At 41.3% G+C, this 12,669-nt stretch overlaps 1 protein-coding gene across 1 annotated transcript in view; it reads right to left on the reverse strand.

Moving 5' to 3' along the window:
• cnot6l (CCR4-NOT transcription complex subunit 6-like) overlaps nt 1-12,669 on the reverse strand; it is a 17,496-nt gene that overhangs the window by 150 nt on the left and 4,677 nt on the right. Inside the window, exons 2-12 of the mRNA XM_015373598.1 lie at nt 11,178-11,299; nt 9,453-9,639; nt 6,832-6,917; nt 6,586-6,675; nt 6,352-6,420; nt 5,166-5,323; nt 4,615-4,769; nt 4,384-4,535; nt 3,123-3,350; nt 2,805-3,007; nt 3-181 (exon numbers count right to left, since the gene is read on the reverse strand). Of these exons, the coding sequence (XP_015229084.1) occupies nt 3-181; nt 2,805-3,007; nt 3,123-3,350; nt 4,384-4,535; nt 4,615-4,769; nt 5,166-5,323; nt 6,352-6,420; nt 6,586-6,675; nt 6,832-6,917; nt 9,453-9,639; nt 11,178-11,289 (1,619 nt within the window). The 5' untranslated portion in view covers nt 11,290-11,299. The remainder of the gene's footprint in view (nt 1-2; nt 182-2,804; nt 3,008-3,122; nt 3,351-4,383; nt 4,536-4,614; nt 4,770-5,165; nt 5,324-6,351; nt 6,421-6,585; nt 6,676-6,831; nt 6,918-9,452; nt 9,640-11,177; nt 11,300-12,669) is intronic.

Here is a 12,669-nt window from a genome sequence, read left to right on the forward strand (position 1 = left end):
GCGGGTGGGATAGGGGAGGGTGCAGTTCCAGCTGGGCCAGCAGGGAGAAGTGGTCCGAGGGGATGTGGGGGTGGGGGCAGCCGGTGATGTTGTTGTCGATGAGCCACTGGCTGTCCAGCGGTCCAAGGACACCCAGGACGCTCATGTGTATCTTGGAGAAGAAGATGTAGTCGATGACACCCTGCAGACACAGAAGAGGCAGATTTGTCAGCTGAAGGTTCCAACCAACAGGTCTGAGATGGTTACCATGGTGATTGACCCGGCTGGAACCAGAGGATGGGTGGGGCAGCGGTGACCGTGTCTAGATTGGGAGCTGGCTGCTGATTGGTTAAATCATCACTTCTACTGAACAGAGTCATCTTTGTCCCCACCCCTCCAACCAGGCTGGAACCTGATTGGCTCCAGCCTTTAAAAACCCGGAGCTTATTCCAACCTAGAGTCCAAACTCTAATGGTGCATTCACACTGAAGGTGAATTTCACAGTTGTAGTGAACGATTTCACCGTTAACCCTGTCTAGATGGCGGCTCTGGAGCGCTGCAAGGAGGAGTGAGGCAAATGGAGAGTTTTTGGTGAAATCAGCAGAGCATGAGCATAAACAGCACTGTGAAGAACGCAAAGTGACGCAAAGTTTTTTATATTCTTTACATCTATTATCATTATTAGGTATTATCATTATTATTTATTGTTTATCCTCTCAAAACTCGCCGGGTCGTTTTAAAGCATTTACATCCAGTAACTCAGAATGCATGAAAATTACACCGGCAAAATGTTTACCAATATAGACATGTTAGACATCGTTGGAAAGCTTAGATTCACCACAATTCAACCAACAAGTTAATTTTATGGACATAGCGAACACCAAAACACATTTAACACAGATATAGCAGCATGTCAAAATGTAAACATGACAAAGCAGCTGCGACAAGCAAGCATGTCTTTATTACTGCTGTTAAAAAAAACTATTTTCTAGGATTAAAAAACAACTTTGAGTCATGTTCGAACAGCTGCAGCATGGACTGTGTTTTCCTCACAAAAATTTAGTTTCTATATTCAGAAACTAGAAGGTGTTATCTTATACTTCCTAAGTTATTTGCGTTAACATGTGGGTATGCAAAATAGACCAGAATATCCCAAAATAAGGTGGATGATTAGAGGATTTATATTAATTTGATTTCCATTTGGGACTCCTAAAGTGCTAGGAATTCAATTGAATTAAATCTGTGTCACAAAAACCAATCAGGGAGTAGATGTGGCTGTGACCTAAAGTGAAGGAGGCAGAGGAGACAAGCTTTTTTAAATCGGAATGTTGACAAAGGAAGGACTGTTTCATCGTCCTCCCTTACCTCCAGCACAGACACCGGCCAGTTGCCGCCTGTCCTCCGCTCTGTCTGCCCGGTGGGCTTCTCTGACCCCCTGCTGTCGGCATGACCAGCCACATCATCCCGGTTCTGGTGCTCTCTCTGCTAAGGTTCTTGCTCTCATTTCCCTGACTCTCTTCTATGAGCTCCAGAATGCCGTCTCCCTTTAATTTAAGCACTGCAGAAAGCAGCAGTCATCCAGCTGCGTCTGGATTCGCACAAGCGGAAGTATCTCAGTAGGACCTGCTGGGACCATGGAAGCCGGCGGCTTTGCTCAGCTTCCCAACTCCTCCATAAAATCCCTGTCCATCAAGTCGAGGTGAAACCGGGAAGCAACAGAACAATTTTCTGGTGAAATGTAAGGTGAGCAAAAGCAGGAGGTGGAGAACTTTTTCACACATGTCACGTTCAGTGTGAACGTACCATAAGAACACAGTTCAGAGGGAAGCTCTGAAGCAGAAACTGGTTAAAAACATTACTGAAGAAGTATCAGCCTGTGGGATTGCTGCACTGCTCTTTGAATGTTGGTGGATTCAGTTTAAATCTTTGAGCTGAATTCTGACCCAGTCCTCGTTAAGTCTGACCTGCGCAAGAGTGGATGTGGAAATCATACCGAGGATTTTACTGTGAAGATCAAATTCCAAAATTTTTGAATTCCACGGAACTTTGGTATGAGAGCGATTGATAAAAAAACCTGTAAAGAGGATGGACTAACCTAAAAAGTAAGAGAAAAATCATCTCGGTTGAAAAGAAAAACAAAAGAAGGAAAAAGTTTGTTTCCTTCTCAGCAAAGAGGAACAGAACTGCTCTAAAAAGGAGTACCCGACGGAAGCTGATGAACTGGTGGTCATGAAAACAATACGAAGCAAAAAAACCACAGATTTATGTGAAAGTGACTCATTCCAAAGCGGGCCCCGAAATGTCAGCTCCACTCAAAACTGTGAGGCTAGACTCGACTCGAGAGCTTTGCCACCAACACGTTTCAAAAAGAGGCACAAAACCAACAGCAAGTGAAAAAAAAAAAAAAAAACAGTGCTCTGTTAAAGGTCTTCCATCCACACCGCTGCTTTCCACAGCAGTCTGTAAGAAATGTTCCACACGTATGACGCAGGCCTGCAGCAGATATGGATCCTTGGGTTTCCACTTATGACTATTAAGCTCATTTAATGGGTGCTTAATGGCGGGGGACTATTTTTTATTTTTTCAATCGTTTAAAGTTAGGACAGTTCAAATTTCAGGATAGAATAAAGATCTAATTTCTCCTTAAACTCTGAATATTTTCTATCATTAAGTGTTTTTCAATGATCCAACAATCTTTTCTCTACAAGCTGAGAGTTTTCTCTGTAAAAATTGGTGTTGATGGAAAACTTAGTTTCCAGCGTTCTTTAACATATTGATACCGGAGTCCTACAGACCGCCCGGCAGCTGTGAGTGAGGCGCTCTACCTTGAAGTCGTAGGTGTAGTTGGTGTAAGGCATCAGGTTGCTGTCGTAGGCGCTCTTCAGCTGGAAGCTGTGTGTGATGCTCCCATCCGAGTTGCCGTTCTTGCCGTTGCAGTTGAAGTTGGTCAGACACTCGCTGTAGCGCAGCTCCTTGAAGTCCTTGTGGTTTTCGGCCACGCCGCCGTTGCTCAGGTACTCCACCACACCTGCACGACCACGCAACGTTAACCGAGACGCTCCGAGTAACAGAAATACCTCAGAGACCCGCAGCCTCTTATCGATTGGGTGGAAATGTGGTCCGTCTGCTCGAGGCGGTCCTACCGGAGTCGGGCAGCGAGTTGAGGTCGGCGCACAGGACGATGGGGATGGATGATGGGTCAGAGGTCGGCGAGCCCGTCGTCACGGAGCCCGAGGCTCTCTCGGCGATGCTCTTCAGCTCTGACAGAAACATCATGGTTTGGATCAACTTGACGTCCGAGTACTCCGGGTCCCAGTGCATGTGGGCGTTGGCCACTAGGAGGAGCTGCCTCTCCTGGGGGGGCTTCATGCCTCAGAGAAGAGAAAACAGAAAGAGGATGAAAGAACAAAATAATAACAGGAATAAATCAGATCATTGGACATCAAGAACTGCTTCTCGTTCCGTTTTTTTGGAGTGAAACCACATTATAAACTTTCTGCCTTTACAGACAGAGGGAAAATAACCGACTCGTGATAATTTTTCAGATGATGTTCCAGCCATGCAACAAGTTTGGGGATATGGCCGAATCTTGGCCAAATGGTGTGTCGTGCTTCATAAAAGAGGGTCACGAGAGACGGTTGAGCTCCCGATCCCATGAGTTGCGTTTTGGTCCTGGCCTGTCAGTGAATGGCTTTTGAAGCGGTGATACGACCAGACTGAGCTCTTTTCTCAGACATTTTTAACATTATGCATGCACAAAACAATTCTTCTTCTTCTACCTGTGTTAATTGCGTGGCATGTTGGGTTTGTTCAAGACCCTGAGCTTTCTTTGAGGATGCACAGAGTGAGCTGTCAGATCGCATCAGAGCATCGGGTCGCAGTGTGAAGACATACATCGCAAGCTGGAAACTTTTGAACTCTGCGATTGATTCGCAAAATTTGAGTTGGGGTTGCGAGCAACGACTGAAACTATTAAAATTTGTCCTAAAATCTGGAGCAAATCTGTCCTTTGAAGCCCTTAATACCATAAAATCCAAGTCAAATGCATCTAATGGGCTCACGGATGATGGTCTCTAATCCTGTAGCATCCGATTAATCATCAGTCATTTAAGTTACCTAGTGACACCTTGTGGAAATACAGAGGACTGCAGGCTTCTGCACATGGATTTCTGTGTCAAGTTTGTTCTTTTTTTCTACCACAACATGTCTGGAAAGATCTGAACAAAGTAAAGATGTCTGAGGAGGAGAACGCACCAAAAGCACCTGTTAAAACAGGCACTTATGCTCACTGCACTCCAGTATCGGTCCGTTACTGGGGTCTATTCTTCCCTGGAAGCTGTTTAATATTTCCCAAACGCACTAAAGACAGATTTCACTCATTTTGGAGAGATTGTCCTTCCTTACCGGTGGAGAACATTTCCTTGTTGACCTCCAGCAGAACAGCCACGCCGATATTGTCCTTGGTCATCACTCTGTTCAGCATGACCTCTGACCCCTCAGAGTTAGCCATGGCCACCTGGTTGAACTCCACGGTGTGTTTCTGGACCAAAGTAAACCTGCAGACATGGCGTAGCGTCTGGTTAACCTTCAGGCGCCTTCTGTGAAGCGGTAAACAGTTGAAGTTCCTGAGCTCACTTTTCGGTCTTGAAGAAGACAGCGCAGCCGTCTACGTGTTTTCGCTCCTGTTCAGAAACCAGTTTGGCGCGGGATTTCGGGCAGAAGTATCCGTCGTAGCCGCGATCCTTTAGTGTTTCCAGAAACAGTGTGTAGTACTGCTCGGTCTCCACCTCCTGAAACACAGAGGAAGAGTTTTCACTAAACCAGTTGGACTCATGTTGAGCCTTAGGAACCACAGTGTTGGTGTTTCTTTCCAGGTTTATTGCCCACTGATCCACAGCTCCCTGAGAGGGAACATTAGTTACATCCCTGCCAACCTGAAGCCTCCAAAATTACAATCAATGATTTAACAAACAGGTTTAATGGGGAGCTGAGCTAAAAGGCCAAGCTGTAGACTGAAGGAGTACACTGTGACCAACGGACAGCTATAGAGCAAATAAACCGTTTCAAACTTTTAAAGCCATTAAAATGGCTAAAATAGAATTAAATCTTCTTCCAGTCTTAATATGTGCAGCTTATCTCAGATCTAACACCACTGACCAAACAAAACACATTAACGTTCGCTTCACCTGCAGGCTGATGATGTCTGCGTCACAGCTGGTGATTTCCTCCATGATGCCTTTCTTTCGGTACTCCCAGTTCAGGGCCCAGGACGGACAGTAGCCGTACAGCTGCCGCGTGGCGTACTTGTCGCATAGAACGTTGTAGCACATGACTGTGAACACAGCTGCAGGGGAGGCAAAAGACATAACAAGCAGAAGTTAGCAGCTGATTAATGCTGTTTTATTGTGTTTTTTTTACTCGTCAACTGGAAAAAATCTCAATACACACTCTGAAATAACCCATTAAGAGCAGCATGTAAGCTAAAGCTGTACAAATATTATAAATATGTCATCATTAGAATAAAATAAGTTCTTGGTTTGTCGACATGTTGTATACCCATAACTTCTAAAGTTGTGTTTTTGTGCATCAAATTTAGTTTTAAAGCCATTTAAAACACATTAGATAAATAGAAATATTTTTTATTATATACTTAATAGAGCTTTTGTGCCANTTTTGTGCATCAAATTTAGTTTTAAAGCCATTTAAAACACATTAGATAAATAGAAATATTTTTTATTATATACTTAATAGAGCTTTTGTGCCACCTAGTGGTCATAATGTGAACTACAGTCGTTTTATGAAAGGTTGCCTTTGATAGACAAGTAGATTTTCGACTCTTTCAAAACAAATTAGGTATTACTGAAATTCTAGATTTTGGGTTTGAAGCTTTTTTAGTGATTTTAGGCAATTAAGGAATAAGGCAGTAGGAGTAGTACTACCATTAATTCATATTATGTTTAATTAGAGTATAACGGATAACCTAAATTCTGTGTATATATTATTATGCAACACTGAGGCAAAATATACTTAAATCATGAACAATAATTAACAATATAAACGATAATAAAATAACAGTACTATTTTTAAATCATTAAACAGGGTATAGTAAGGGTTTTTAGGCATTAACCTGTATTTGAAACTACCCAATGAAAAATGCTCATATCTGACGTTCCAATTGGTTTTAATTAGCATCATACCTACATTTTTAATAATTGGTTATAAATTCAGGCATTATTAATCGTTAGTTGCTGGTTTTCAGTCTTATAATTTCTATCCAAGTAGATCAATTGACAGCAGAGTAATTAATGACTTGAATGAAGACTTTAAGAGTTTAACAGGTTCAAGGGGTTCCCTGTTGGCTCCTACACTGACCTGCAGGGACCATTTGGTCTCGCTCCTTCAGAGTGATCCACGGTCTTTGTGGGAGCTGCTCCGGGTGAACTGCAAACAGGAAGGGGGGGGGAAATTAGCTTGCTTATCTGTGGCAGACACGACGACATTGTAGGGTATAAAACACCTGCATAAGGTGGGTTCTAGATAAAAGTGCTTGTGCTGTTTAAATATTAAGGGATCCAGGTGGACGGTGCGTGCTGCTGAGCTGCCTACCTGCCAGATTGTCGAGCATATAGTTCAAAAGCTTTCTGGTTCCGTCCGGCTCCTGGTAGAGATTCAGGATGTCTTGGGATAACGGATTTCCTGCCGTAAAATAGCTTGGAAATGAATACAAACTAAATCCCACCTCTGACATGAAGCTTAAAAGAATTATCATCTTAAATCAAGGCATGAATTGATAGATAATAATGGTTAAAATGTTTAATCTGAAATAGCCATGAGAGAAATAAGAAACCTCACCTTTTAGTCCCAGAGTTTGAAGCTGGAAAAGACGACCAAGTTCATAAGGCAGAACCCGTAAAAGATTGTTGTTTAAAAGCAATTCCCTGTAACAAAAGTGAGAAGAAGCATCAGTATTTCCGCTGCGCTTGTATTCCTCTCACACAGAGATAGTTTCTAATCAATGCAGCTTTACTGGGATGAAAACATCCACTATAAACATTTGTCTTCAGTCGAGCCTTTCAGTCTGTTCCTGCTCCGTATCGTCTTTGTCCTGAAGCGTGACGCCCGTCTGACGCCTGGCCAGATAAACACACGCTGCTGCTTTGGAGGACGACTTGATTACAGAGTCCCAACCTTGCTTTTTTGTTCTGCTCTTTTACATTGTTTCAGATCGAAATCCTTGGACAAATGCAAAATAAACGATTTGAGGTTCAAAACAAACTGATGTTCAGTCGAGTCAAAGAACAGACAGATGAAACTTATAGCAACTTTAATCTGTTTAGCTGTCAGCCAGGTTTGTATTTTCAGGGCTTTTCTGCTTTTCTTTAAAAGAAAATCACTTTAAATTTTCAAAAAAAAAAAAACTACCGTCTGCTAAAAGGAAAAAATGTTTGGGTTATTTGAATGAAAAAGAAAAACGATGCAAGCAGCTGCTGCCATTAGCATGATTCATACACTTTCTAGATGAACGCTTCACTGGGTGATGAATTCCCCATTTTTCCTTAATTAGTAGATCAAGAACGAGTTTTCACACCCATCCTATTTAAAGAGCAATAAATCTGCAACAAGGAAGGATCATTTCTCCACTCAGTCGAATCCGTTTTTTCTTTCATGTCACCTGGACCTCCTGGTCCCTGACCTTAACTGGCAGCAGCAATCATTTGATTCAGTTAGTTCATTTTTAAGAAGGGGAAAATTTTTATTTTTATTTTTGTAGAAAGAGCCTCTCCTTTCAATCCATCCTGAAGAGATCATGAGAATTTATTAAACTCAAAATCTTCTTTGAGAAAAAAAAATATATACAATGAGTAATTATTTAAGCTTTTACATGAATAAACCCATCTACTGATTCCATCAAACAGAAAACTTCAGTCTGAAGCAAAATGATCTTCCAGGTGCTCTTCAAAATAAATCAGCGCTCTGTTAGGAAGGTACTGCAGAAGAATATTATTCAGATATTAAATCGCTCCAACAGGAAACCAAATGATTACAGCATCCGGATTTTTTTCAATAAAGTTTACTATAGAGGCTTTAATTGCTTTAAACCTTGCAGCACATGTTAGATGAATTATAGGGCTGCTTATGTTATCATAGATCATAAAAACGACTTAACACTAAACAAACAGATACATGTAACAAAATTTAGCTTCTCTGCACTTATTATACTCACTGATTCTAGAATTTAACTCCTAAAAAGAAAAAAGGGAAGCAGTTTTAACCCTTTCAACAGGAGTTGTAGTCTGGTTTCTGTGGATGCTCCTTGAAGCCCTCCCAGGTTTTGCACTGCAGCTGAGCGGATATAATATCAGTTAGGAGGTAATTGTAAATTGGGGGTTAGCTGCCCTTTTCCTGACCCCATGTCATTAAGTCTGTTGTTCCATCCTGGTGAGGCTGTGAACATCAGTCTGTTTATTCTGCTCTCTGCCACCACTGTAATGCTACATTCACACCGCAAGCAGCAGGAGCAGCAAAAACCCGCAAGCTGCTTCATTTTTAATGTTTGTACAAGTTTAGTTCTGATGCGCGGCTGAAACATCTTTGCTGCTTTAGCTGCCTGGTCGAAAAGTGGGTCTGATGCGCATTGGGCGGAGTTACCCTATCCTTTCTTTGCCTGTAACAATGGCGGCTATATTTTCTGTGATCAGTGGATAAAAAGTAGTTTTAATGTTTTTAAGTGAGAAAGTCCACCTGAAAACTTCATCTGTGGAGTCAGTTCATCCAGATTACGATCCTGCCTTTAGATATTTCTCTGTCGGAGCCGCTCAGACCCCCTGTACACCCGGGGTGCTCTGTCACTAGGAATCCCGTTCAACAGCAGCCTCCGGCCCGGTCGCCTCTCCGCCACTTTCACCTATTGTTCAAGGCAGCTGGAAGGTGTTTTTCATGTACGTAATCCAAACTGCAGGCACCAGGATAATAAAAGTGAACATATTTTGCTGGCTGATTTCGAGATTTTAAGTTAATTTAGGCGTTAAACTGTTTCAGAGGAGTGGCCACAGCGATCTGCATCAGCAGCACAGAGTTCGTCTCTCTGTCTGAGATCAACGTCTCTGATTGGTTGATGTGGTGCCTCGAGCTGCAAAAGTTCAATTTTTCCAACTTCAGCAGCAGCTGCTTTCGCAGCGCGTCCCGCGCCTCAGATGGTCTGTAGCTCATGAGGCGCTGCTCTTGCTGCTCATAACGCGCAACAGGACCTTTTGCTGCGCCAAGATGGCCGTCAACCATTGACTATGCACGTAAACTAGCTGCTTCTGCTGATTTAGGCGTGAACATAGCATAATAACTTTCACTTTTATTTAAGCTCTGGGTTGTTGACATAGCAGCACTTCTGACAAGAGGTTTGAGCTCTTTTCCAGGATCAAAGCAGTCAGGTTTGGTCTCCTGGACTCTGAAAGTGTGTATGTTGCAGGGCAGCCTACCTGAGAGAGACCATGTTGCCCAGTTCGGCGGGCAGACTGCGGAGCTTATTGGACGACAGGTTCAGGTAGACCAGGTTGGGCAGCTTGGCGATGTCCGGCGGGATGCGGCTCAGGTTGTTGTCGTTGATGTGGAGAGCCGTCAGGTGCGTAAGGGTCCATAATGAGCTGCTCAGACTCCTCACCCGCCCTGATTCCAGAGAGACACAAACAGACGACAATAAAACAACGCAGTCCGAAATAACAGGATGGAGAATCAATGCAAAGGGATTTTTTTTTTAAGAACTGAATTCTGCCATGATTTATTTTCATAGCTCTGTATTTTAGATAAGCATTATAATATTTAAACTTTTTAAATTTTTGTTTGTGAATTTTAAAAGTACAAGCAAACAGAATGTGGTCCCTAATCGTTCACTGCTCCAGCAAAAACCCATAAAAATTCACAGGCGGTTACTTATTACTTTTCTAAAAGTTTTTATACACAAATTTAGTTGTAAAAAGATTTTATATGGACTTTTTTAGGCATTAAAAAAAACAGATAGTTTAGGAAGTAGTGCACCCTGCTCCTCAGGTTTTCATAAACGGTTTCCACTCCACCAGTGCTCATCCAATTCTATGTCAGTCAGATTTGATTTATAGAGCCATTTTTAGATGATTAGATTTTACACAATGAGAGAAGAAAAAAAACAAAAAACAAAAAAACAACCAGATTAAAATGCCATAAACTATTACAGGAAATTAGGAAGCAGGAGTCAGAAAAGAAGAAACTAACAACAAAAAATTAACATTAAAAATAATATTTAAATATGAAATAAATTAGTAGCAATGAAAAGAAAATTTAGATTTGATTTATAATGAAATCTAAAATATTGGCCAAAAACTGGATCAAAAAGATCAACGAAGAATTTAAAATAAAAATAATAATAATATAGAAGAATTAAGATGAAATAATAAAATGTATGAAAACCAAACCAGATAAATAAAATCACAATTAAATGTCATAAACAAGTAAAAGAAAATACATCTTTTAAATCTGCTTTTAAATTCACCACTAGAGCTGAAAACCATGACAGTGGGTGCTCGCTAGGAACGCCTACTAGAGCCTCATTAATGTAGGTACATTTTTTGATGGATCGGTTTGATAAGTAAAACTGGACCGTTATCGATCACCGGTTTCTATTTCCATCTTTTTTATGTATGCAGAAGCATTTTCAGGCATCATTATCATTAATATTGGGCATTGATATTGGCCCAGATGTCATTGGTGCATCTCCCTTATGCTTTACCTAGCAACAGTAGCGCCGGTGTTCTGTCACACCAGCATACCCATATTAATACGCATGAGCAAGTTTTCAGATCTGTATATGCGTGTGTATCAAAGTGTATTTTTCATAGAAACTAAAGGGATAAAGTAAAGGCATAATCGGGTATTGATTATGGGTATGCTGATCTGACAGAACACCGCTACATTTCATCCTAGTTTTTGGCAACCTAACGACTAACATACTCTCTGTCTGCACTTTTCTTTCCAGAGCATAATTATCAAAGTGCTTGAGTAGAAGGCAACCGGACTTCTTCTGTTGTTTGGGTTCAACCAGAAGAGTCTTTTACCTGACAGGTAAAAAATCCTCAAGAGTCATTTTCTTTAACTGTACATTTGGGACTCAACGTCTTTAAGGATTTATTTGTTAACTGGAAGTAGAACCAGCAGGAGTCGGATGGACTGACCAGTTATCTCGAGCTCGTTCCAGTGAGACTTCTTCCCACTAGCCGCCTCCTCGGCTGACATGATGGTGTAACATCTGCGGGGATCTGGGGGATCATATTTTTCCTTTGGCATACCTGTTAATCTGAAAAAAACACAAAAACATGGAATATAGTTTATATAAAGAGAGAGGGGGGAAAAAATAACAGCAGAAAAAAAAATAAGTTTGTTTTTATAAATGGATCTCAGGAAAGACATGAAAATAAGCAGTTGGGAAAAAAAATAATCTGCCGCTTCTTTGTTATTGCAACGTTTTGTTTTTTCCAGTAACACATGATGAGCCATAATACCTCTTAAACTGGATCACGCATCATAAGGGTGGAAATGTAATTTTAAACAGCTGCTTTCCGAGGCCACCTCCTGCCTTTCTGTGGATAAAAGCTGCTTTAACTCCATATCCTCTTCTAAAGCGCTTCTCTCATCAGTTTAGCAAGTTTTTTTTAATCGATTACACCAAAAACACAATAATATTAAGGGACGTAAACTTATTTTGATTAATGACCAGGTGGATAACCGAGGAAGAACTTTAGGAAATAAAACACGATCGTCCGGAATGCTTTTTTTAGCAGATGGTTAAAAAACAAAAAAAGAAAAAAACCTTCTTTAGAGAAACTAAGATACAATCCTGTTTCATGTTTCAAACCATATTTCATTGTTTTATTTTGATTATTTTTACAAAAGTAGAGAAAAAAAAAACAAAAAAAAAAAACAAGTTTCTTAGAAAAGTTTAAATCTGATTACCAGAGCTGATGGTTTGATTTCTTTTTTTGTGTGTTTGTGTGGAGAAAACTTATAATCTCTCATAGTTTCCTCTGTTGGGGGTACTTCACCCCCCCGATCCCCCCCCACTGAGAAGCCTGTACAAAGGATCAAGAACTCTGTACTTTCCTGGGGTTTCATCAGACCCGTTTCCAGTAACCTTTGATGGATTTCTGTGAGCAGCCCCAAGTGGAGGTCCCCCAGTTCAGGAGCTGCAGATGATATTGCTGCCTTTTGCAGAGGACCTGGTTCTGCTTGCATCAGAACCGGACCTCCAGGAGGCCCTGGAGGGGGCTCAAGCTAAGGGTGAGGTTACCAGGATCAGGACTATAGGAGTAAAAAGGGTGGCTTCCACCCTGGGATTGGGGGCGGGGGTCTAAGCAAATTTTTTTTTCCCCACATGCGGTAAACAAATTGAAGCACATCATTAGTTTTGTGTAGAGATCAACAGATAGTTTTTTTCTTTTAAAGCCGACGTCGATACACATTCATTTAAACAGTCCTGCATATCCCCGACGTTCCGTTCTAATCCTGGGGGAAAAAATGTATACATTGATAACAAATGTTTCAAAGATATCAAAAAGGAAACATTTATTAACAAATCAGACAAAACATTAATTGTGCAATTTGCACAACCAGATATACATCCGGGTAGCCCTCGATTTTAACTTGTAAAAAAGACCTAAATTACGTTTT

Source organism: Cyprinodon variegatus, unplaced genomic scaffold (assembly GCF_000732505.1).
Source record: "Cyprinodon variegatus isolate N-32 unplaced genomic scaffold, C_variegatus-1.0 Scaffold89, whole genome shotgun sequence".
NCBI lineage: Eukaryota > Metazoa > Chordata > Actinopteri > Cyprinodontiformes > Cyprinodontidae > Cyprinodon > Cyprinodon variegatus.